Source organism: Tursiops truncatus, chromosome 10 (genome assembly GCF_011762595.2).
Source record: "Tursiops truncatus isolate mTurTru1 chromosome 10, mTurTru1.mat.Y, whole genome shotgun sequence".
Taxonomy (NCBI): domain Eukaryota; kingdom Metazoa; phylum Chordata; class Mammalia; order Artiodactyla; family Delphinidae; genus Tursiops; species Tursiops truncatus.
The window spans coordinates 71,015,903-71,042,548 of NC_047043.1; the positions used below are offsets into that span (position 1 = coordinate 71,015,903).

General features: G+C 34.8%; 1 protein-coding gene across 3 annotated transcripts in view; it reads left to right on the top strand.

Annotated features, from left to right (window-relative positions):
* APPL1 (adaptor protein, phosphotyrosine interacting with PH domain and leucine zipper 1) overlaps positions 1-26,646 on the top strand; it is a 31,831-nt gene that overhangs the window by 894 nt on the left and 4,291 nt on the right. The window contains exons 2-21 of one of the 3 annotated variants that reach the window (XM_019947602.3): positions 4,365-4,463; positions 5,751-5,810; positions 6,328-6,399; positions 8,942-9,029; positions 10,836-10,877; positions 11,436-11,494; positions 13,323-13,469; positions 14,363-14,445; positions 15,177-15,335; positions 16,031-16,219; positions 17,704-17,746; positions 18,991-19,047; positions 21,439-21,530; positions 21,936-22,118; positions 23,644-23,696; positions 24,299-24,473; positions 24,574-24,610; positions 25,257-25,403; positions 25,974-26,024; positions 26,303-26,413. In XM_019947602.3, the coding sequence (XP_019803161.1) occupies positions 4,365-4,463; positions 5,751-5,810; positions 6,328-6,399; positions 8,942-9,029; positions 10,836-10,877; positions 11,436-11,494; positions 13,323-13,469; positions 14,363-14,445; positions 15,177-15,335; positions 16,031-16,219; positions 17,704-17,746; positions 18,991-19,047; positions 21,439-21,530; positions 21,936-22,118; positions 23,644-23,696; positions 24,299-24,473; positions 24,574-24,610; positions 25,257-25,403; positions 25,974-26,024; positions 26,303-26,413 (1,947 nt within the window). The remainder of the gene's footprint in view (positions 1-4,364; positions 4,464-5,750; positions 5,811-6,327; positions 6,400-8,941; positions 9,030-10,835; positions 10,878-11,435; positions 11,495-13,322; positions 13,470-14,362; positions 14,446-15,176; positions 15,336-16,030; positions 16,220-17,703; positions 17,747-18,990; positions 19,048-21,438; positions 21,531-21,935; positions 22,119-23,643; positions 23,697-24,298; positions 24,474-24,573; positions 24,611-25,256; positions 25,404-25,973; positions 26,025-26,302; positions 26,414-26,646) is intronic. The other 2 variants (XM_019947603.3, XM_019947605.3) reach the window with 2 other exon arrangements.

Below are 26,646 nucleotides of genomic sequence, written 5' to 3' on the forward strand. Positions count from 1 at the left end.
AGATAGTCTAGGAACACGTAACCATTACTGATGTTTTCAGTACTGAAGAATGAAATCAGCGATGTTAAAAACCATGTTGGTAGGCGCTGTAACTTGCGTTGAGAAACTTCATCCCTAGGTCTGTCTCTTACACAATAAGGGATTTCAGACGGTGTTGCTGGTTGGCTACCACTTAGAATGAAGAAAAATTTCTGAAATGTTCATTTAGAACTACAACTGCACATATTTCATGTGTCTTGACGGTTTAATATGACTCCAAATGAACAGAAGGGAGGGGCTGGATCCCCCTTTACTGTATGATATGTCTGCCATGGATGTGGTGCCAATTTTGATTGCCAAGTTGAAGTTGGGCTCTGATTGTGGAATTGATTTGTTTTTTTTCACGCTGAAAGTTATCTTCACAGGCCAGTTCCTGCTGGTAATGTACTCTTATCAGCCTGTATTGACACAAACAGAAACTGACTTCTTGGCTTATTTTGACTGCCAGAATAGCCAGTTCAAATGCTTAACGATTTCTGTAGTATAAAGTCATAAGCTACATTTGTTTCAGATGTTTAGCAAAAATTTTGTGGGATGTATTGCTCAGGTGTACTTTTGTCATTTTACTTTTTTATTTTATAAGACTCAACAGGTGCCTTACCTTTCTTCTCATACCTGGGCTCGCTTTTATAGCTCATAAAGACTACACACTGCTCAGAATGGGTTACACAGTGCCCTAGCCATGACTTAGGAGGGTATAATCTCTTGACTCATCTAATTTCTTGGACTTTTCACACAATTAGTTTACAACTTGAGCTTCTTTTTTTACAAGAATGTGCTGTATTAGTATTAGTTTTATGGTAATTTTTAATGAAATAGCCACGTTGATAGTCTTTCAATTTCTAGAAGTAGTAAATTTGAACTAGTTAATGTTTACTTGGGAAGATTAATTGGGACAACTGGGATTTAGAAGGGTAAGACACTGAGAAGCAATTCTTGGGGAAAACCTGTGGCAAGATGGAAAGCCCTGGATTGGGGATTCAGGATATAAGGGTTTTAGTCATTACTGCCGCTTAGTACCTTCTACTTTAGGGCAAGTCACTTAACTTCTCTGAACTTCAGCTGTTATAGATAGTGAATGTTTTAACCTTTGTACTTGATTATAAAAGTAATAGTTGTTTGCTTCAGAAAAATTGGAAGATACAGAAAGCACACAGTTACCTGTCGTGCGCCCAGCAGCAAACTCTGTTAACAGTTTGCTTTCTTTTTTCTAGTTTTTTTCTCTTACACATTCTAATGTGATTGAGATTATATTGTGCATAATGATTTTTATTTGGCTTTAGCTACACATTGTAGCTTAAGTACCTTCACACGTTATTACATACTGAATAAAAAATTCAAAGGTTGCACATTTCCTTGACTCACTTAATATAGTTGTCCTGTTGTTGGACTTTTAGAGTTTTTCCCAAGTTTTGCTGTTATATATAGTGCTAAGATTAATGCTTTTGGGCATCAATTTTTGTTCTCATCTGGACTGTTTATCTAGGATAGAGTCCAAGAAGTTGAGTAACAAAGAGGAGGAAAACTTCTAAAGCTCCTGATAGAGATGTTTTTATTAGATTATTTGATTCTAGTCAAAAATGGCCTGCCAGTTGCTATGTAAAAAAGTTAGAGCCTGGGAGTCTTGAAGGACTACGCTGAATTACAATTATCCTTTTTTAGTTTTAATTTAACGTAGCGAAGTATTAAAATAGGGCTATATTTGCAAGTCCAAATCCAGCTGATTGCACATAAACATCTTTAGAATTATCTTGCACAAACCATACCATTCTGCAAAAGATACCATGTTGAAGTAGGAAATCTTAAGACTATACTAGATGCCTTATCAATGCTTATATATTGTTTTGAAAATCAGAAACAAAGTTAAACTTTCTATTTAGTAAGAAAAGATATGATCTTTAAAAAAATAACTGATTTTATATGTAGATAACAATCTTATCAATGATCCATCTAAGCTAGAACTGTGAAGGCAAACTCCAATCCCAAATGGAGGCTTTTCTCTTTGGCATAATATGAAATACTCAAAGATTATGAGATGTACTTTTTTTAAATTCACATTTTGACATCTCTTATATTGAGATGCCCCTTACAGTTGATGTTGTTTTACTTGTAATTGCCTGCAAATGTACACACTTGGTTATTTCTCCTAGTGACATGAGTGGCTAAGTGCAGCCTTTTAATGTTCAGCCAACAAATCAATTCACAGCCACTTGAAGGATTATCAGTCTTGTTTTTGTCTGAAAATATTTCTTTGACAGCTAGTAACATGAAGCAAGTGCTGCCATCAAAACTTGCTGACTGGGTATCAATAATTTGGAAGAAAATATTGGAGATAAAAGTGGAGCACTTCTGAGAAATATTTGTCACCTGCTCGTGGCACAGAATAATATTGGATGTGAAAACATGGCTAGCGGTGTCTCTTATGTCAAAAAATTACCCACAAGAGTTGAAATTTTAGGGTTATATTAAACTTGTGCAACTTGTGTTTTCTTTTTTGTGTTTATATGAGAGTTATATAAAAAATTGTCAAAGATCTGTTTCCATAAATATAAAGTAAAAACTTCAAGACATTAGAAAACCTGAATTCATAGCTTAATTGCCAGCATTGTTTTGTTTGTGACAGTAGTATATTAAACTGGCACAGCTCACAGTGGATGCCGTCATAGATTCAATGAAATGGTACCATATTGATTGCATTTTTGTAAGCTGCTAACTTTAAACAGTCATTATACAGTGTTGAACTCAATCTTATTAGCTTTACATAAGGAAGCTGTTTCAACCCTGTTTGAGGCTAAGAACATCTTTTTAATATAAGTCCACTACACATTTTTGCATAAATGTGTTATTCCTTGAATTAGAATGCTAATTTTTGAAGAAAAAAAATGTAAGTGGCACACTTTTCTTAAGAATGGCACTAGTGAAACAAGATTTCATGATGCTTTCTTTTTTACATCTTAAAATAGCACTTGGGGAATGGCAGTAGGGCACTAGAGCTAAAAAATAAAAAGATTCTGCCAGATCTAAATTTCTGGGGCATTGGGAAGTAGAGGATTGAGGTAACTTGGACTTCATATACTGGCATAATGATTTTGCGCTGCTTTTTAAAACAACCATAGTGACTTAGCTTTCTCTTCTGAAAATAGGAAGCTAAGGAATAAGTTGATTTTTAGAAACCAGCTTCTAAGGCTGAGGTATAAATTAACTATTTGTAGAATAAAAGTACAAGGTCATCTTTTAGATTTTAAGCTGTAGTTATCTCAATAATTGTTGGAATTTAATTCTTATCCTGCCTTTGGGATATAAAAAGGTGAACATACTTTGCCTTTATGCTGAGTTTCCTTATCTCTGATCCTTTTTATTGACAGTCTTAACATTTACTGACTGACAAGTTTTTACTCTTAAAGTGAAGGTAATTTTTACATGCTTATGCTCATTGTGGGGGAAAAAAAAAAGCCTAACAACATAGAAATGTATAAAGAAGAAGAAAAATGATTCCAAATTCTGCACTCAGAAAAAACCTAGTTAGCATTTTACAGGCCATGTTGGGGAGGGGAAGGGGTACTATGGTGTTATTTTGGATTATGATGGGGAGGGGGTTGGCACTACTAGAAGAGACTATGGAGAAAGAGAAATAACCAGGGACTTCCCTGGTGGCGCAGTGGTTAAGAATCCACCTACCAATGCAGGGGACACGGGTTCAATCCCTGGTCCGGAAAGGTCCCACATGCTGTGGAGCAACTAAGCCCGTGCACCACAACTGCTGGGCCCACGTGCCGCAACTACTGAAGGCCGCGTGCCTAGAGCCTGTGCTTCGCAACAAGAGAAGCCACTGCAATGAGAAGCCCATGCACCGCAACGAAGAGTAGCCCCTGCTTGCTGCAACTAGAGAAAGCCGCTGGGCAGCAATGAAGACCCAACACAGCCAAAAAAAAAAAAAGAGAGAGAGAGAGAGAGAAATAATCATACTAAGTTATCCTGAAAAAAGATATTTAAAATATTTATACATAGAATACTGTTAATATAGCCTTGACTGATTCTGTAGATTTGTTCTTAATTACAGACTTTTTAATTCATAAAAATATACCTTTGTTGTTCCTTCTAAGGTTTATATAACACAGTTGGAAAATCTATCTGTTTTAATGAAGTGAAATTGAGAATAAAGAACCCTAGCATCTTGGCATTACTATCAAGAGAGAGAAAATAGATCAAAACTCAGAACTGTTAGAGTTCTGATATCCTGTGATTTTTGCATCTTTTAGGAAAAAAAGATTTCCACTTGATTTATATAATCGTTAACATAAACTTACTGCTTTTATTTTATACAGACAAGGTCTTTACTGGGTGTATTTGAAGAAGATGCTACAGCTATTTCCAACTATATGAACCAGTTGTATCAAGCTATGCATCGGATTTATGATGCACAGGTAAAGAACTAAAGGCTGACTCAGTGCATTTGTAAAATAAATCTTTAAGCCCATGAGGACAGAGATAGTGTCTGTCTTATTTACTGGTGCCTAGCCCTGTCCAGGGTGCATAAGTAATAAACATTTGTTGAATGGATGAATGAACATTAAGTAGTTTGTATTACAGAGCTTACATTTCAATTACTAGTGTATAGTTTGTAGCACTACAAAAGTGATGAAGATTGAAGCATCTGCTCCTTTTCCCCAAACATAGTAAGGACTTTCTTAGTGAAACTCATTGATAGTGATCTTTGCGTAAGATTTGACTTAAAACCCTGTATTGTCACCAGTATTTTCCCTAATCATGCTTTTAATCTTATGGGATACTTCTCCTTTTTGAGCAGAGGATTTGTAAGTAGCTAGCCTCTATCTAGTTAGAAGGTAATAGATATAGCTCTAGTAGATATAGCTATATCTATAGAGTAGATATAGCTCTGGGGTACTAGGAGATGAATTTTAAAAGGATATGACTAGATTATTTTGGTTGAACAGGCATAAGATTTGAAGCTCTGTTTATGTAACTTAATTATAAGCCTTAACAGCAACCTGGGTTCTATGATAAACTCTCTTTGGGATTAATTAAGTGTACAAGTTTCTTTTTTGCCCCTTCTCAATTTCTCTTCTTTCTGGACTCAAATTTTCATTATGTACTTTACAGTTACTGTAATAGTTACTTATTTATTTTTCTTAGTGATAGGTTGCTCAAGAATTTGATTTCTGACCACACAGATTAATATGTAAAAGAAACATTACATGTGTCATTATATTCATCACTGAAAAAAAACCTTTAAATTAAAAAAAGTATTTCCTTCATATGGCTACATTGCTATATGGTATGACTAGGTCATATGGTTGTATGTTATTAAATGCTTCTCATGGTCTAGTATCAGCATCTAGAGAGAGGGATAATCAGTTATCAATGTAGACTCTCTGAAGATTCTGGCTAACATTTTGTACAGTTTACTTCTAGCTTTAAAGCTTTAACTATTCGTTTTTATTAGCTAAAAAGAAAAAGCACACACCTGGGACACTGCTGAATTCCTTGATGGTGTCTATTTCGTGGTTTGAGTTTCCCTTTAAAGTGCTTAGTGGTAGTTCCCTTTCCAATGGCTTAATGAGGGGTTTTGAGAACATGTTGTACAATATTTATGTTAAGTGATAAATAAAAGTGGCATAGGAATCTTCAATTAAAACTTTTTTCTTAATCTGTACTACTGTGTTAATTTGAATGCTCATCTTTTCTCGTAGAACGAATTAAGTGCAGCAACACACCTGACTTCAAAACTTTTAAAAGAATATGAAAAACAGGTACTATATATGAAAGTTTTAAAAGTATAATTTAAAATATGCAGTGATACAGTATCTGTATAGATAAACAGAATTTCTTATCAATAATCCTAAGCCTTTTGGGATTCATAGAAGGTAATTTTGATATGCCGTTGAAATTCCATTATGCACTTATATCTAATTTTAATGAGTTAATGTTAGACACAGAGGTTATCTAATTTACCTCTCTTTTTTCAAATGAAGAAACTGAGGCTTGCTCAAGGTTACACAGCTGGCTAGTAGAGAAATTGGAGCTAATTTTAAATCTTTGAACTTCTAGTATGGTGTGCATTCCTGTACACCATGTTGATTGGTCACTTAGCAAACATTTTAATTAATGTGTACTACTTATATGAATTACATTATTTTATTAAAACGATGTTTTTAGAGCTTATTCAAAATTTTAGAAGTTTTCTGAAGTTATTTAAAAATTATAATGTCACTCACAAAAGACATACAGCATTGGACCTTTACCTCATCTCTGTTTCTCACTTTTCAGCGTTTTCCACTGGGGGGTGATGATGAAGTTATGAGTTCTACTTTGCAACAGTTTTCAAAAGTTATAGATGAGGTAAATGCTTATTTTATTTTGCTTGGATAAGTGATCTTATAATTAAGTTACTGAAGTTGTTTAGCTTTTATTGGGAAGTTTTATTATTAGGATTTTATGAGTAAATCTCAATGATAAAAGATTACTATTTAAAGAAGGCCTTATTTCCAAATCTTGGTGGCTGTCTTGTAGAAACAACACTATCTTTGTCTGATTAAAGCAAATTGTTTTCAAGGAATAAGCATATAGATGTGCCGTCTCTACTTTCATGTACCATTCAGCCTTTAATTGTGTAGTCTGATGTAGGCAGGGAGAGAAGAGTTAAGCTGTTAGCCATAGCTGGGCTCTTTATGGTTTCTCTGTTTTTTACATTGAGCAGTATTTTACCATTCATTTCATTAATCCTTGCTTCCCAAACAACCAATACCAACCATTAATTTCTCTACCAGTCAGCAGAACAAATCATTAAGACCTCGAAGCCAAGAGGAAGCAAGGTGGTGAGAAATGTTCGGAGAATCCATCCATAACTACTTTGTACTACTGCAGTGAAAGCTCTTCTTTTCAGATGAGCCATTAGGTAGTTCTGTCTTTTCTAGTCTCTTAACTGGAAAAGTAGTTTTTAGAAATACTTTAATAACTCATCATAGCAAAATATTGTCACAGGAGATCAATTTAAAGAAATATTTACAGGAAATGGAATTTTTTATTGTGGTAAAATATACATAAAATTTACCATTAATGACATTTCGCACATTCACAATGTTGTACAACCACCACTGATGTTCCAGAACATTCTCATCATCATCCCAAAGGAAACCTACTAGGTGCCTATTAAGTAGTCACTGCCTCCCTCCCCTCAGCTCCTGGCAACCATAAATCTGCTTTCTGTCTGTATGGATTTGCCTGTTTTGGATATTTCATACAAATGGACTCATACAATTTGTGGATTTTTGCGTCTGTCTTCTTTCACTTGGCATAATGTTGTCAGGGTTCATTCATGTTGTAGAAAGAATCAGAATTTCATTTTTTGTTTTTATTTTGTTTTGCTGAATAAAATTCCATTGTATGTATACCACATTTTATTTATCCATTCATTAGTTGACAGACATTTGATTTGGGTTGTTTTCCATCTTTTGGCTAATGTGAACAGTGCTGCTGTGAGCATTCATGTACAAGTTTTTTGTTTTTGTTTTTGTTTTTTCAAACGCCAGTTTTCAGTTTTTTGGGGTATATACCCAGGAGGGGGAATTGCTGGATCATATAATAATTTTATGTTTAGCTTTTTGAGAAACTGCCAAACTGTTTTCCACAGCCCTTGCACAATTTTACATTTCTGCCAGTAATGTAGGAGTGTTCCAATTTCTCCACATCCTTATCAACACTTGTTATTTTCATTAATTTTTTTTGCTATAGCCATCTAAGTGGGTATGAAGTGGAATCTCATTGTAGTATTTTTTTTTTTTTTTTTTTTTTTGCGGTACTCGGGCCTCTCACTGCTGTGGCCTCTCCCATTGAGGAGCACAGGCTCTGGACGCGCAGGCTCAGCGGCCATGGCTCACGGGCCTAGCCGCTCTGCGGAATGTGGGATCTTCCCAGACCGGGGCACGAACCCGTGTCCGCTGCATCAGCAGGCGGACTCTCAACCACTGCACCACCAGGGAAGTCCCCTCATTGTAGTTTTGATATGCATTTTCCTGAAGGCTAATGATGTTGAGCATTTTTTCCTATGCTTATTGACCATTTGTATATATTTGAAAAGTATCTATTCAGACCTTTGCCCATTTAAAAAAAATTATGTTTATTTTTTCATGTTTATTTTACTTTACTTTTTTTGACCGCGCCTCATGGCTTGTGGGATCCCAGTTCCCCGACCAGGGATTGAACCCAGGCCCTAGGCAGTGAGAGCAAGGAGTCCTAATCACTGGACCACCAGGGAATTCCCTGCCCAATTTTTAATTGGGTTGTCTTTTAGTACTGAGTTTAAGAGTTCTTTATTCTTATCAGTTATGTGATTGGTAAATATTTTCTCCCCTTCTGTGGGTTGTCTTTACAAGTCCCTTATCAGTTATGTGATTGGTAAATATTTTCTCCCCTTCTGTGGGTTGTCTTTTTATTTTCTTGATAGTATCCTTTGATGCACAAAAGTTTTCAATTCTGATGAAGTCCAGTTTATATTTTCTTTGGTTGCTTGTGCTTTTGGTGTCATATCTTAGAAACCATTGCTAAATTCAAGGTTATCACGTTTTCTTCTGAGAGTTTTAAATGGAATTTTTTTGACTGTCACCTAATTATGTGATAACATCACATAATTTTAGGGTTCCCTTATGTAAATGTATCAGTACCTTTTTTAACTTTTTGGCCGCACCACTTGACATGCAGGATCTTAGTTCCCCAACTAGGGATCGAACCTGTGCCCCCTGCCATGGAAGCACAGAGTCTTAACCGCTGGACTGCCAGGGAATCCCTATACCAACACCTTTTTACTAGGTTTTGTTCAGTTTCCATAATGCTGGTTGATTGTCTCTTTGTAGTTATTTGGCCTTTTTGGTCTTTCTTTTACCAGCTTAGCTCTTGTCATGCGGTACTTTCAACACAGCTTGCTGATGCCATGATGTTCCCCATTACCCAGTTTAAAGAAAGAGATCTGAAAGGTATTGAAGTCAAGCTTATGTTTACTTTCATTAGCCGTCGGAAGATCACTGCTTGTAAAATGTGTAATACTCTATACCTTAACCATTTCTGACTGTAGCAAGTGTCACTTTTACTTTAATTGGTTGCTAAACATTTACAGGAGCTCCTGCTAGATGTTAAGCTAGATACTGAGGAGTAATTATATGAATAAGATGTCACATCCCTTGAGAAAGCCCAGAGAAGGAGATGGGTAAACAGATAATTCTGGTACTCTTATAATTAGGGATGAGCAAGGTGCTGTGGGGGCTCAGAGGAGGGTGTCAGAAAGGCTCCCTCACGGACGTGCCATGAGCACTGAGCAAGGAAGAAGAATTTGCCAGGAGAAGAGAGTCACTGTTCTACTGGAGGGACCAGAAAGCACAGAGTTATGGGTAGAAATGCATGTGTTGTTTTGAGAAACTGAGTGTGGCTGCAATGTTGGATGTGTTGGGGGATGGCGGGAGACAACTCTAGAAATAGATTAATTGGGATTAGATTATGCTAAAGATGTTGGACTTGAGTTTATAAGCAAAGAGAAGACAATGGAGGTCTTTAAGAAGTATACCTTTGTTTTTGGAGGATGGATTTGATGCTAGGAGAATGGACTAGGAAGTTGTGAGACTCCAGTGAGGTGTGACCAGGGCCTGAACTGGGACAGTGGCGCAGGAGATGAGGCGTGTTAGTGGGCTGGAGTGGTGGGAGGTAGGGGCTGGTCCATCTAACAACCCATGTCTCAGTAGCTTGTGGTGGCTTTCTTTTTTTCCCATTTAGGATTATTACGTGATAAAATGAGAGCGTTTATAGACTTGGCTCTGCTTTCTTAAAATTTACAATCTCAGACAATCATACAGACTCATTTACAAAGTATGTATAGATAGAGTAAAAACATTGTACTAATGTATTAGTGGATGATAAAGTATTTAAATTATACATGGAATAAAGACAAATGTATTTTAGAGATAGAATTAATATTTGTCTTGGTACTCTTCAAGAATAATCCTTTCCAAGGTCAAGAAACAAGACCTCTCTTCTCCATCTAAGGGGACTGAATATCATAATCTTGTCAATAAAATGTTCTTTTTATCATTCAGCATTTGAACTTATTAGAGTCAGTATCAAAAAATCAATTGGTTGGATTCTGGTACTAAATCAGAACATTTGTATATCTTAGAATTTGCAGTGTTTTTTTTTATTTTAAATTTACTTAGATTATGTATTTATTTTTGACTGTGTTGGGTCTTCGTTGCTGTATGCAGGCTCTCTCTAGTTGCAGTGAGCAGGGGCTACTCTTCGTTGCGGTGCACAGGCTTCTCTTCTCTTGTTGCAGAGCACGGGCTCTAGGCACGCGGGCTTCAGTAGTTGTGGTGCATGGGCTCAGTAGCTGTGGCTCGCGGGCTCTAGAGCGCAGGCTCAGTAGTTGTGGCCCACAGGCTTAGTTGCTCCGCGGCATGTGGGATCTTCCCAGACCAGGGCTCGAACCTGTGTCCCCTGCATAGGCAGGCGGATTCTTAACCACTGCGCCCCCAGGGAAGCCCTGCAGTGGTTTTAAAATTTTGTTTTTGGGTCATATTACAATTTGTGGCAGGTACAATTTCTGGTGGTGTAACTGTTGTTAATGATAGTAAATGTTAGGCTAGTTGAAACACAATAACTTTTTCACTTTAAACGTTGAACTTTGAAATATTTGGAGTTTTAATAGTAGCTTAAATGGCAGTTACTGTTTTCTAAACAAAATTTAAGATAGTTCATAAATATGCTAAACTGAAATTATTCTTGAACTTTTCCAGAAATATTGACATTAAAGGAAGTGTTTCAGATTGCTAGTAATGGTAAGCTCTGAATACTTTGTACATTTATTTCTTGTATTGATGCATTTCTTTATCAATACAAATCTGTGGCCAGATTTTATGTAATAATTGAAAAGAATGAACCTAATTAAAAGTTTAAGTGAATATTATTTAAATCCTTGTTATTTAAGTTGCACTATTTATGCTAGAAGAAATATTTTAAAGGAAGTTAAATCTTGTGGTTTGTTATCTTCATAATACCTAAGAAGGTGGTATATTTTCCCTTCCTCATTTTCCTGTCTATTCCATATTTTCTTTAATGAGCATTTGCTATTTCTGTACTAAAAAATACTTCAAAAAACTTTTAGTGGACTACTGTTTCCTTGGAATTAAATGTTTTTACCAATTTAATAAACAGAAACATACTTTAGGGGGAAATTTGGCTGTGGGGGACATTTGGGTGGAGTGATCACATAGTAGGGAATTCTTATTTTGCTTTAGTACATTTGTTGAAAGATGCACATGTGAAAACCGTTAAAGCACTTATAAGTTTTGCAAAGTACTGTTGTATTTTTGTTAATAGTCATTTCTGTTTTCCAGATCATGATGCTGCAATTAACAGATATAGCAGATTGTCAAAAAAAAGAGAAAACGACAAGGTGTGATACATATTACTCCTTCAGTATCACAATTAACAACTGTTTCATTAGGTGGTCTCCTTTTTCCAGTTTAAAAATGGTAGCCAGCAGTTGCTTTGTGTGCTTTGCTGTATTGCCCTTAGTTTATTCTTTCCTTCTAGTTATTTCAAAGCCTTTCTGTTAATTGTTAATTATCAGACAATTAATAATTGTCTTTTTAAACAAAAATATTTTTCTGTTGCTAGAGTTTTATAAGTAAACATAACTATTCCAAAAATGTAATTGATGCCCAGGTGTAACATTGCCTCCTTTTGCTTTGTATTTTGATAACACTGCATTTGTTTTATATATGTATTCAAAAGTGTGTTCTGATATACAATGGTTAAAAAGTTGAATTGTTACATACATAATTGAATGAAATTCTGTTTTGAAGACCTCCTCATTTACAGGGAATATATATACATATATATATATATATATATATATATATTTTATGCTTCTTCAAGGAGTGAAATTCAGAAATATTATACTACATTTGAAGAGAAATGCGTTTGAGTAAAGAACAAAGAACAGAGTATTAACAAGTTCATCTAGATGCTCCTTAAGATCATTTCTCTCTCAGTGCCTAGTCCAAGGCTTGATCAGAGTAGGCCTCCTCTAGATGCTTGTGAGTGAGGTGGTCTCTGTGCCCAGGAATTGGCGTCTGCAGCCTTGGCTGCGGCTGCTGGTAGGGACACAGTGACCACTCTGGGAATCCACAGTTGGGTATGATTACTATCCAACAGCCACTGTGACCCAAAAAGGGAATGTTTCTCTCACAAATTCAGTACAAAGATCTGCTTTCACTGATTACTTGATGGTGCAAATATTTATAAAATACATACATTTTTAGATCTACATTACTTTGTTACTTTGCCATAGAGAAGCAGTTAAGGCTCTAAGTATGAACTTTGTTTTTACATTGCTTCTGGCTGTTCCAGGTATTTTTAAATACATTCTTCCACTAATTCAATTTATTTGAAAAATTTATTGAGCACCTACTACATGTTGGGTACTATGGGGGAACAATGTGAGTAGGCTCCACCTCTGCCCTCAAGGAGTGGATAATCCACATCTATCAAAGGCTTCCTGTATGAAGGCATGTGACTAGAACAGCTGCCAGAATACAAGGATGAAGAGAACACTGAATTATCACTGAGTTAAGTGCAGTAAAGAAGTCTTAACAAAATGCTGGGAGAGCAGAGAGAGGACAGTATATCTTTGATTGGTAAGTTGGGAAAGGTTACACTTTAAGTACCTTAAGCAGGAAAAGCAGGAAAAGAGAAGAGACAATGTATGTTACGTAACAGGTGCTCAATAAATATTTGTTGTCTGAATACAAGAACTCAAGGGACATAGTTTAAGTGTGGGTGAAGGAAAACAAGTACAAGAAAAGAGGAGCAGTAGGGAGAGAACCAGAGAACTAGGAGGCAAGTGGTATGCTGTGAACTGAAAAAGGTCAAAGATTAATGACTAAGCTAATACCAGACTGTTGTCTGCTTTTCCTCCATGTGGTAGACCTTATCTGCCATGTTTAGTTTAGTTACTATAGCTACTATAGTTACTATAGTTCATAGCTATGTGTAGAATGCTGCTTTTAATGTGCATTTTAAAAAATAAAGTGGTTGGTAGTAAAACAGGAAAACTATCTTAGCCAATATTCTGCAGGATTTCTATCTCAGAAAATAAGACAGCTATGTACAATTGCTGGTGATGCACCTTTTTCCTTGGGTAGTCTCTTCCCCTCAGCCACTACTAAAGATAATTCAAAATTAAATAAATAATAGTATTTTTAATCTTTCACTCAAAGGTGAAGTATGAAGTAACAGAAGATGTCTACACTTCCAGAAAAAAACAACACCAGACCATGATGCATTATTTTTGTGCATTAAATACTCTTCAATACAAAAAGAAAATAGCATTGTTAGAACCTCTACTTGGGTACATGCAAGCTCAGGTGAATATTGTACTGTGTTCTGGATTATAACTGTCTTAAGAACTTTATATTAAGTTTGATTTTTATGTTAAATGTAAGGATATTACAAACTAAGGTCAAATACTCATTTGTGTCTGTGATTTTAAAGCATTTTTTAAAATGTCAGAGTGCTGTTTTAAGGAAGTTAGGGAGAAGGGTTTTCCTAGCAAATGAAGATTTCAAATATTTTAGGGTAGATGAAACCACTTACCTTGTATTTAGACCTTGCCCATCACAGCTGGGGACAGAAAGATAAATGAATTCCAAAGCTACTCCTATTGCTCAAGCTTCCACTCACTCTTGCTTCATAATAGATCTGAAAGAGAATGGACGTGTTTGAGCTTGTCTCATGTTCCTGGCATACTTCCTGAGTTAAAATTAAGGGATGAACTCCAAAGTATTCCAAGAGTTGTACATCAGGAAGGAGGCTAGAAAATTAAATTTGGGTAACATAAGATGAAATAGCAGTCCCCTAAAAGCAAGAGTTTAAAGAAATTTGAATATTCCTTTGAATATAAGTACTTATTATTCCTCAGATATAAAACTTATCTTTGTAGTAAACATGAAATAGTTTATCCATATGACTTACTTGAAATATTTTAAAATATATTTTCCAATTTTAAAAACTTGCTTACTATATGCATGTGTTAATACATAAGATGATGCACAGTGAAATTTAAGTGTAGTTTCTTCAGTGGCTCTATGCCCAGTAGAAATCATTGTAAACTACAACCTATTTTTACACAGTTGGAAATAATCCTTTGTTTTTTACTTAACTATGTATTTTGGTGATTGTTTATATGATTCACTCTAAGTATTTTGTGTGTATGTGTTTCTGTTGTTCAACCTCCCATTCCCACACCCTCTTGCCCCAGATAAGTTTCTTTAAGATGGGTTCTGAAAATCTCAATGACCAACTGGAAGAATTCTTAACTAATATTGGAACAAGTGTACAGAAGTAAGTATTTTCTTCCTTAAAATTGAAAATGAAGTTATGAGAATGATAAGTTAACAGCTAAATACCATAATCTAAAAATATTTACCACTTAATTTCTGAGTGGCTATTTTCCCTGCCGTGAGAGTGTTTCTCGAGTGGCTCGTGGATGCTTCTTGGTTTTCTCACCATCTTTTCCACAGAATTTGAACTCTGAATTTCATAACAGTGTCAAATCTGATGGTATTTTATTGATTGTAGACTAGGTTTTATGTCTGAATACAACAGACACATAATAATTATCCATAAGTGAATTATCTTCACAGTTATCTGAATTGTAGGGGATGGATGGGAGAGTACTAAATGAATCTTGCTTTGCAAGCCATGAGAGATTAAAGAGACAGAGAAAGTAGTTCTAATCAGGTTCAAAGTCTGAGCAGTGATGTGGTTAATCTGCGATATGGAGGGAGATGAAAATGATTGTTTTAAACGCACAGGGCAGAGCAGTTTGAAAATTCCTCCAAAGTATGAGTCATTCAGTGTGGCTTCATTAGTTTTGGAATTTGGTATTGTTCCCAAATATCTAAGTTTCAAATGAAATGTAAAGCTGCTTTATAACACGCCACTTTAACCACCCATGCCACTGCTGTTCTCTTTAGGAAAATATATACAGAACAAATATACAGATAAATAAGATTGGTAAGGAGTTCTTTGTCTGTTGTAGTTGGTAGTAAATAATCTGTTCCCTCTGTTAGTGTTCGCAGGGAAATGGACAGCGATGTAGAGACCATGCAGCAAACAATAGAGGATTTGGAAGTAGCCAGTGACCCCTTGTATGTGCCTGACCCAGATCCCACAAAATTTCCTGTTAATCGAAACTTAACCCGAAAGGCTGGATACCTTAATGCTAGGAAGTAAGAAAACTATTGTTATTTTCATATATTGTGTATCAATTAAGGTAATAGCAAGTGAATATAATAAATGATATCTCCAAACTGTTCTGATTTTACTAAATGTTGAAACTTTTTACTAATACCACTATTAGTATTTATGCCAACTTTTTGACAGATGAGGTACATGAATAATTTTCAAAAGTAAAATTCTATTTAGATATTTATCAAATGATTTAGAATTATTTTAAAAAGTGAAACCAATTTGAGTTTAAATAAATCTAGCATAACATGTGAATGCTATTAAATATCATTATCATACTTTAAAATATATGTAATTACACCATCAAGTCAAATTTTAGTTTTTACCTAAAGATGGGATAAAGCAAGTTAACTCTAACAGTAAAATAAATTCTTTTGTTTTGAATTTATTCCCTTGAAATACAGTTGGACTGTATTTTATGGAGCATCATAACAGCTGTAATTTGATCATTTCCAGCCTTGTTTTGGAAATATATACATGCAGAATCACACAAGTGGGTCAGTTTATGTGAATTTATTTTAGAGACTGAAAACCTGATGTTTATATTTTCTACGCACCTTGGTGCCTTTTTGCAAGGTGGTTCTTTGTGATGTGCTTTACCTTTATCTTGTGTCTGGCTGATGATGGGATTTTAGGTGTGTTGTTATTAAAGAGTGAATGTACTTTCTTCATTTAGTAAAACAGGCTTGGTGTCATCTACCTGGGACAGACAGTTTTACTTCACACAGGGTGGAAACCTAATGAGTCAGGCCCGTGGGGACGTAGCAGGAGGCCTGGCCATGGACATAGACAACTGTTCAGTAATGGCTGTGGACTGTGAAGACAGGCGATACTGTTTTCAGATCACTTCTTTTGATGGCAAAAAGTTAGTATTTTTCCCTACTATTAAAAAAAATCTGTCATATTTTAAACTACTGAAATGTAGGATAATTCCTTTTCACTTGGACATTGTACACGTTAGAATTATTATGTATTAAGATAATTTTCTTTTTAATCTTGTAGAAATTAGTTGAATTTTCCTTTTTGACTTAGATAAATGATGTCTTAATATTTTGAGGTTGTCAAAGCAAGTTTATGTGGTAAAGACCTGGGATTTCATGTTAAGAGACTGGTCACTGAAAATCCAGCATGGTATGGGGAAGGCAGCACAAGCTAGTGGAAAGAGCTCCAACCTTGGGGTCAGAAAGTTCAAATTCTGGATCCACTACCTACTTTGCAGTGTTAGACAAGTTACCTGACCTCTCTGAGCTTCAGTTTTCTACATGTAAAATGGAGGTTGGGGGGTCCTTCATTTCTATTTTGTGAATTGTTATGTAGAATAGAAATCTAACATATGTAATGTGCCTAGCATGTAGTAGGTGCTAATAATAATATTTTTAAATGTTAATCACATATTTCTGATCAAATTAATTATTTAGGCCATTAATGTTTACGTGCCATTTTAAAACTTCTATTACCTTTGCATTAAACAAGAATCCCATAGAGCAGCTTTTAAAACAAATTTTTGAGAAGCACAGAACAATACAAAAAGATGTATGAAAAAAAGCTATAATCTCATTAACCAGAAGCAATAATTAACTTTTTGGTCACTGCCTTACAGTTTTTATTTTTTATTCTAAGTACATTTTTAAAATAGCTGAGGAAATACTGAATGTTTATTTCATATTCCTTCTATAAACAAACAATGAATGTCAATTACTGTGTGTCATTTATCACACTGGATGTTGGGAGTCCCTTTGTTCATTTGTCAAAATTACCAAACTGTTAACGTTACTGGATGTATTTACATTTTTGTATTTCCAGTTTTTTGCTAATGCTTAACATGATTTCCCATTTCACATTCCTGGTGTGATTCAAAATTAGTGAAAAAAAATTTTTTCTAACTCTTAAATATTAACATCTATAGAAAAGCTACATATCCCTATGTTAGTGATTAATATGTTGAAAAGTTTTACTTAACCATATTCAAGGAAAAATAATAAATAATGAAGTAAAATTAGTATTTTCTATTAGGACCACTGATTTATGTTTGAAATATATATGGTAAGCGTCAGAAAGTTGAAATGCATTGTCTTAGTGTCAATGTACCTTTGTTATAGTCTGCCTTCTGAAAACCAGCACATTTCTTTTTTGGTACATCTTGGCATAGATAGACAAAGTCAAGAGTTGTTAAAATCTGAGTCCTGATACCTCTGATAGTCTCCTTTCCTTAAGATACTGGTTGGTTATGTGTTTTCTCTTTGTTTGTTTCGTACTGATGTGTATCTTTAAAGATAAAAATTTCTCACTCATGTTAAAAGTACTTTAGAAAAAAGTTGACTGTCAAACTTTTTCTCTTTTTTTTTTCAGGTCTTCAATTTTGCAAGCAGAGAGTAAAAAAGACCATGAAGAGGTAAAATTTTATCTACTTAATTTCTTCAGCATCATCTTAAGATATTTTTCTGATGACAAAACATATTGATGTGTTCATTATAGAAATTTGGAAAATCCTAGTTAATTACAAATCTTTTTTTCAAAAAAGTCTATTGTCCTCAAGCAACATTCTTAAGTTTTGCATGGAATTTTACAACTGGACCTATAAGGAGAGACCTTAGAGATCATTTCTTGCTGTCTTTTTAAAAGCTCAAATTCAGAAATGACCTTGTGACTGCTGCTTTCTGGCAGGCTGTTAGTATCATGAGGCGAGTTTAATCTATTCCCTTCTCTTACCAACTCTCGAGACAGTATTTGCTGCATTAAGAACATAGTGGCAGATGTAGCATGGCAGGAAGCAACTAAAGCTTAAAACCTTGGGGAAATGAAAGACAGAAAAACAAAAATTTGGGAGTGTTTGTTCTTCCTCGTGAGTCTTTTGTTTTTGGCTCCATTTTTACTTGTCGTTCACCAAATATGGAAGGTAAGTTGTTATTATATAATTGTGCTGGTAAAAGACAAGTTTAGAAATTATGTAGAGATCAACTTTTATTTACTTCTTATGGAAAAGAGTAGGTATTAAAACGTGCTTCTGGTCTCTGAGGAATACAGACATATGGCTGTTCTTTGCAGGGTTTACCAAACAGAATATTAGGTTAGCTTTGTAAGGCTCCTTAGGCACTGGAATACTTGAGAGTGAAGCAGAGGATGTGGGGCAGAGAGTGTTTTCTGTGTTATTTATAAACCTGAAAGGGAAGTATGTAAAATACGTTCACAAGGAATATATTTAGCTCTTAACTTTTTTTACATTGGTATTAATCATGGTATCTGAGTCCAGACTGTCTTATTTGGTGGGGATTAGATATAATTTATATTAGATATAAAAAAATTTATATTAGATATAAAAAAAATTATATTAGATATAAAAAGATAAATATAGACTATTAAATTACAGTTTAACATGATAGCTATATTTTTTATTTCCTTGTATGAAATAAATCTGGAATTTAAAAATAACAAATCTGTTCAGTGTTCTGTTATACCTTCATATGTTGTACATATATATGCTTTTGCATATAGGAAGGTATTTATCTCATAAGAAAGATTATATGTTATTTCTTCTAGTGAAACTTCTATGTCAGTTAAATATTAAACATTCTCTTTTAGAAGGGAAGCATTGTAGAAAAAAATATTAATCGTATTTTTCTATTTTCCCTTTTGCAGTGGATCTGTACAATAAATAACATATCTAAACAGATATATTTAAGTGAAAACCCAGAGGTAATATTTTTATTTTATGTATCCAGATATGGCAAAATTGAATAATTCTGTGGCTTATATGGCTTTTATTGTATTTTCTCAAGTTCTGTAATCTTTTAATTTGCCCTTGACTGGGCAGCTTTCATATATCATGAATAGAATGAGTATCTGGTCTTCCTAGAACAGTAAATTATTTCAGAACGTACTGAAATCAGTCAACCAACAAATGTAAGTAGACATCAACCTTGTGTTTAGCACCATGTTGAGCACCATGGAGAAAGGGGATATAGAAGAAAAATAGGCCATGGCCTCTGCCCTCCAGGAGCTTATGTATGTGGGAAAAGAAATCTAAAACTTTAAGTAACATTTCATATAAATTGAAAGTGTATGGTGATGACTGAAAGCTTAAGATTTCAGAATATTAAGATCAGTATGGATTTTAGTTTTAGAGAAGACTCTGTGGAGATGGCAGAAACCTGAGCTAGGTAGGATTTTTCCAGATTTTGAGGAATTTTGTGAAATTAGTTGTATAATTAGAATTGAAAGGTCTTGTTGGAGAATAATAGAAAACTGAAATGTGCATACAAATCACCTGGGGACCTTGTTAAAATGCATATTACGTTTCAGTAGGTCTGGGGTGAGGCAGCCTGAACTCTCAAGTTTTGCCAGTTATGCTTTGAGTAGTGGGTATCAAATCACATGAACTCAGCAGTGTAGACAGAGTTGTAGATGCAGTCCAAACATGCAGGCAGAACCCGGAGTGCAGAGAACTCTGGAAGGACCAGTGAGTCCTAACTGCAGTGTAGTTGGGAAGAGACTTGGTTTAAGAGAGGAGCCATCTGACCTCTGCCAGTCTTGGTAGGCCCAGCTAGGCTGTGAACCTGGCTGCCTCCCGGGGCTGTTTGGGGCTGATGGGAGGCTGGGGGTGGGGGTTACGGTTTCAGTTGAGGCAGATCGGGGCTAATTTCTCTAGGAAGCCCTACCCTTCTAAGTCTTAAACTGTCGTTGGTGTAGTGGTTAATTAGACAGGACTGTTGGGGGACATGTAGGAGGCCATTATAGTTTAGGCATGAATTGAGGGTCTGAACATGGTGGTAACCTGAGGGAAGAGAGAAGAATGAATCATAGAAACAGGTAAAAAGAAATTGGCTGGACTAGTTAGTAACTGACCGATGTAAAGGATGAAGAAACCGACCAACATAAAGGATGAAGGAGACAAAGATGACTTCCAGGTTTTAAGCCTGGATGAAGGGAAGAAATGAAGGGAAGAACAATTTGGAAAAGAAGAGTTCTGTTTTTACCATAATGGTTTTGAGGTGCCATCCAAGACACATATGATTTGGATGCCTAGGAAAAAAGTTTTGAACTAAAGAAGCAAAATCTCATGACCTGAAAAATATTAGTTGTTTCTGTTAGTTTTATAATGATCTAATGAGTTTAATCTAAGAATATCAGTGCTAATTGTAGAGAAGTCTTCTGCTTTTAGTAACTTGATCTCCTGCCAAACTTGCTTTTTCTTTCTGTTATGTCACTTGGGAAGAACAAAAAATTAAAATGCAAATTAGATGACTTGTTAATACCTAAGGAATACAAAGGGAATATAGTGTTTGGATTTGAATAAGTCAGGCTTATTGTACTCTCCTGCCAATTATCAGAAGTCAGAGTTTTAATATTTTCCAGATTATCCAGAATTATTTTATTTATATTAATGAGAAGAAATTTTGATCGATTTGTGGCATTGTCTTTATACTTTTGCTAAGACACAGAAGTGCAAAAATGTTTTGTGATTATTTTTTCTAATGTACATGCTATTTTATTTAGCTTGTGTTTTAAATTATTTAATAAGTTTAATATTTTAATAAGTTTTTAAATATTTCTTATGGAAAGCTTTTTTCAAATTTGGCCGAAAATATCCATGATAACTTTATTAATAAATACACAGATATTTCTGAGCATAAATACATTCCGGAAAATCATAAAAACTTCAGGATCATGGTTATAAAATACTTTAATATTTTGTGACTATTTCCTACTCCTTTTAAATTTCTTTATTTAGCAAGTTTGAGTGCCCATATGCTACGCACTGTACTAGGCGCTAGCAATACAAACCTTAATCTAAAAAAAATTTGATAGTTAAAATTTAAAGAAAAAATATTTCCTATTATGTATATTAGTAGAAAAAAAATCAGATTTTCCCCCTAGGTTTACAGGAAGTAAGAGGAAACTTAAGTTATAATGTTGTGAAATTAATTATGTGTCTTAATACTAAGACAAGAGAATGTGGAACAACTTTAGTAACTTCAATTTACATTTTAAGTGTAACTCAGGGACATTCTGACAGTTCAGAGAGTTATATTTAAACTTTTGGTTTTCTTGCTTTACTAATTCATCCTTTTTTTAAAAAAAAAATAGGAAATTGCTGCACGGGTAAATCAGTCAGCTTTGGAAGCTGTCACTCCTTCCCCGTCTTTCCAGCAGAGGCACGAGAGCCTGCGGCCAGCAGGGTGAGTTACCAGTCTCTGGGCTCTTTAAAGAACTATATGGGCTATTGAAAGTGTTAGCAAACACTTTGATTTTAGCAGTGTTAGTTACATTAGTACGAAATAGTTCTAGAAAATGTATTTCAAATCGGTAAATTTACCAGCAAGAGTGCTAAATAAATGATGATTCCAAATTTCCCTTGTGTTTATCTCTAGGTTAAAGTGATTTACGTTTCTGAATTTAGAAATTGGAAAGAAAAAGTCTTTTGATAAAGTCTTTTGACAAAGTAACTGTGATTTGGGATTGTGTGTATTAAAATTTGTTCTCATCGACTTATAAAATTGTATTTTCTTTTCTCATAGTTTAAGTGTTTAATTTCCAAAAGAGAAAACTAAATGCAATGCCTTCTTGTTTTCTTCTGTGCTTAGACAATCTCGGCCACTGACAGCTCGAACCAGCAGTTCAGGATCCATAGGATCTGAGCCCACAAATTTGGCTGCCCTCTCTCTAGATTCTCTCGTTGCTCCAGACACCCCAATACAGTTTGACATCATTTCTCCTGTGTGTGAAGATCAGCCTGGCCAGGCAAAAGCCTCTGGCCAGGGAGGCAGGTGGGTAATAGGAAGGTCTGTAGGGCTGTAGGGCTTATGAGCCAATTTCTACAGTTGAGAGCCATCTCTCATATACCTTGTGCATCAGCTGTGTTTTACTTTCTTTGTTTAATTACCTAACAGAATTTTGATAGTTGAAGAAGAATCATGCAGGCTTTTCTCTGTTTTTTGCCTCAGTTAAATGAGTTAAGATAATTTAGTTTTAAAAATACTCAATTCTGAATTGTTTATCAGATCTACTTCTAAGGTATTTACTCTTAAAATTACAGAAGAAAGTTGACAGTCCTATTTTTACATCATGACAATATTTTTAAAATTCTTGAGAGTAATACATGTGCTACAGGTTTATTAGAAAACGTTATATAGGGGACTTCCCTGGTGGTCCAGTGGGTAGGACTCTGTGCTTCCAATGCAGGGGGCCCGGCTTCGATCCCTGTTTGGGGAACTAGATCCCGCATGCATGCCACAACTAAGAAGTCCACATGATGCAACTAAGAGACCCGCATGCCGCAACTAAAAAAAAAAAAAAGTTATCTTGTGTCAGAATAAGAAATCTCCAGGAAGGAACTAAAACATTGTCATGCTATGAATTATTAATAAATTATCTTTTGTTTATATGATGAGAAATCCTTGTCAAAGCAGTTAAAATTTTTCTTTGGCTGTGGATGAAGGTAACGTGGCTTAAGGCAAATCATTTATTAAGTAGGTGGGGCACCTAATAAATTGATAATGTAGTAATTTGGATATACATGGCCGTGACCAAGAAAAGATAATTTACTCTTGATCACAGAAATATACTTAGCATTTGATATGGTAGGTCAGACATGTATTAGGGAGATCAATTTCATGTTATCTTAAAGCCAGTGTTATCTTAGAACCACTTAGCTCTCTGTTTGTCTATAAAACCTACTTTGGATTGTACTTTTCTTCCTTCGTTGTGGGTGTGTCATGAGCCATGCACACTAAGGAGGGAGGTAGCTTCCATTCTCTAGTTAGCTTTTCTTCTTGCATTCTGTTACGTATGTCTTGAGAAACACAGGTTTAAAACTAGAAAATGTTCAAATTATCATAGTTAACTTGCGACATGTACTTAGAGGACCTAAAAAAAGGTTTTTTACAATCCAAGGAAATTCCTGGCATTTTTCTCATGTACCTAAAGTTGAAGCTAAATTAGCCATTCCTCTGTCCTACTTTATTTAAATTCAAGAACTTTTGCAACATGTTTTATTATAATGTTGATTTTTGTGTGTCTATGGCTAAACATGCAATCTGTCCACATCTTCTAAAATATAGCAACTTTGAGTTCAGCCTATTAACTTAGTGTGAGGGCAGAGGCCTTCATCACAAGTTAGTTGGTCATCAGTAGTGTTCCTTAACAGGAAGGGGTATTTTGGAGCTTTTTTAAAATGTATGTACAAGGTTTTGTGACTTTTAGTTTTTAACTCTGGGTTCAATGATTGAGATTCCTTCCATGTGGCTCATGGTAACTGACCTCTGGTTCATAATTTTTTAAAATACTTTTCAGGCGTACAAATCCATTTGGAGAATCTGGAGGAGGTACAAAATCTGAAACTGAAGGTAAAACAAGTGTAGTATTCTTATATTTTAGAAATTCTCAGAGCAGTAAACTATGTGAAGAATTTGATGTTTACATTTGTTTTGCTGTATGCTGTTTTAATGGTATCTATACTTCACAGTTTTCTCTTTTCACTCATAGTACACTTAAAGCAACAGAACTTAATCAAACTTAAGATTTCATTATTCACACAAAATTATAGATTATGATACTTTTGACCTCATAGTCAAATTTTCATTCCATAAGATATCCTTTGACCTTTTCCTAACAGCTGTTTTCTTCTGGTTTTGGAGCATAACTTTTTTTTTCTTTTTCCCATAGCTATTTACTTTGATATAATTTCAAACTTACAGAAAGGCTGTAAGCATAGTAAAAGGAATTCTTTTTAACTCAGAAGTACCAATTGCCAAAGCATAACCTTTTGCTATTTGAGTTTGAGATCTTAATTCTTCTATAAGATGAACACTGTAGTTAGGAGTTATTTCTAAATGCTTCTGCTGTGTTGAATTTTTCATTGGAAAACCTAAAGAAAGCAGTGTATTTTATTCCTTAGGAAAAGAAATTTGGGATTTAAAAATACATAATGTACCTTATTTTGTTGTAGATTCTATTCTTCATCAGTTGTTTATTGTCCGATTCCTTGGTTCTATGGAGGTGAAATCAGATGACAATCCAGATGTTGTTTATGAAACAATGCGCCAAATCTTAGCTGCCCGGGCCATCCATAACATCTTTCGTATGACAGAATCACATTTATTAGTCTCTTGTGATTGTTTAAAGTAAGTAGTAACCTGTCCCTCAAAAAACTGTAGGAAAAAATGTTTACATAACTTTAGCCTAATTAAAATTTGTCTCCCAAATTTTTAATTATTATTATAGGTTAATTGATCCACAGACACAAGTTACAAGGCTCATGGTGAGTTCTGCATGTTTAAAGCTTTATTTTAAGTCTCTTTGTACATATACACGTCTTACATCTTTATAATAATCCTGATTCTGTATATTCAGATATGGTAGCATGAATTATGATTGGTCTTTAGGGTGTTATAATTGAGTCTATGGCTATCTCTACAAAAAAGTTGTAACATTCCGTGTAACTTAAAGAATCAATGCAATCTGGTGTGATACTTAGTATTTATATTTATCCCTCAGTTAGGGAGCATATATCATACACTAAAGAAACTAAAAATTAAATTAAGGGATTAAAAGGCCAACATGATTGAGTTTATTTTATAATTATCTGTTTTGAAATAGCTGCAGGCATGTGCTTCTATTTAATCATTTAATAATATAGACCATTTTTGTTACTGAATTTGAATTTGTAAAATGTGTTAATGACTAATAAAACAAATTCAGTATTCAACAACCTTTTAATTTCCTGACAATCCAAACCAAATATGACATTGTTTGTTCTTGGATTACCATTCGGTTAAGAAAAACAACTGACTCTAATGTTCTATTTAGGATATTAAACAACTTAGTACATGAGTTTGTCATATGTAAGAGGGCTGTTTTAATGGTTTGAAAAATTTCATGTTTGCTTCTGATGTTTTCTGTGGCAGTTTCCATTACCCAGTGTAGTTTTGTATGCTACACACCAGGAAAATAAGAGGCTTTTTGGATTTGTTCTTCGGACATCAGGAGGGAGAAGTGAAAGTAATCTGTCATCAGTCTGCTATATATTTGAATCAAACAATGAGGGTGAAAAGGTACGTGGCTTTTCAAAATGTGTTTCTGTTGTGAAATACATGTCATAGTCAAAGTTCTTACTAAGATTTCTGGAGAAAAACTCCCAAACTTTGCCTAGTCCAACTGAGCTGCTTGACCAAAGCCTCTTGTTTTGAGGAGAGCTGAGCTGATGGGTTGGGCCATCTGACTCCACAAACCTGTATCTTCCTGGCCATTGATAGCTGTTGCAATCTTCTGGCTTTGTTAACTTATCCTGGGAATGCAAAATATTCCCATAATCAGCCATTTCCAAATGTCTTCATCTTAGAGTAGCAGCAGCAGCTGCTTGCTTTCTTCTTTGCAACTTTACCATCTCAGTAATGAATCTGAGATAACAAGAAGTGGGGTATGTGAAAGAGATGAGAGCCAGCAGTGGCAGCTCACAGACTCTGAAGAAAATACACAAAGGATTGGTTTTGGGGCTGGAACATTCTTAAATCAGCTTTTGTTTGAAGCAGTGTATTAAAATGAGTTATAAAACTAGTTACATCAGCCATTTGGATACTTGATGTAAGAACTGCCTGAGTTTTTCTTACTTGTTCCCCCTTTAGATTTGTGATTCTGTTGGACTGGCAAAACAGATAGCTTTGCATGCAGAACTGGTAAGAATCCAAGACACTTAATTATCCAAGAATGTTAACTAAAGTAATATAAGATCTTTCATATTAGCAAGTAAATAAAAATGATTTTGCTATGCAAGGTTAACAATAGATGCTATTCCTGATACATAGCATTTAGAATTTGGATAAATGGCTAACATTAGAATGTAAATTTTTGGTGTGCTTTCTCATATAAATGCAAATAATAATTTGAAAAGGTTACAAAGGTAATATTAATTGACAAGTTAAAATTTAAAGTTATTTCATATTTAATTCATTAGTTGTATTCATCTGGTCTTCAGGATCGCAGGGCATCAGAAAAACAAAAAGAAATAGAGAGAGTAAAAGAGAAGCAACAGAAAGAACTCAGTAAACAAAAACAAATTGAAAAGGTATGCAGTCCTAATGTCTAGATCTTCTCTGACTAGATATGATGTTTATGAAGAGTTTCCTTAATTCAGCACTGTGACTTTCATATTGGAATTTTCAAGTGAAGGTCTGTTTCTACTTGCTCAGCCACTTCATACATAACCAGATGATTCATAGCATAGTAGAAAAGGATGACATCTGTCTTCTTGGCTGCGCCGCACGGCTTGTGGGATCTTAGTTCCCCAACCAGGGATTG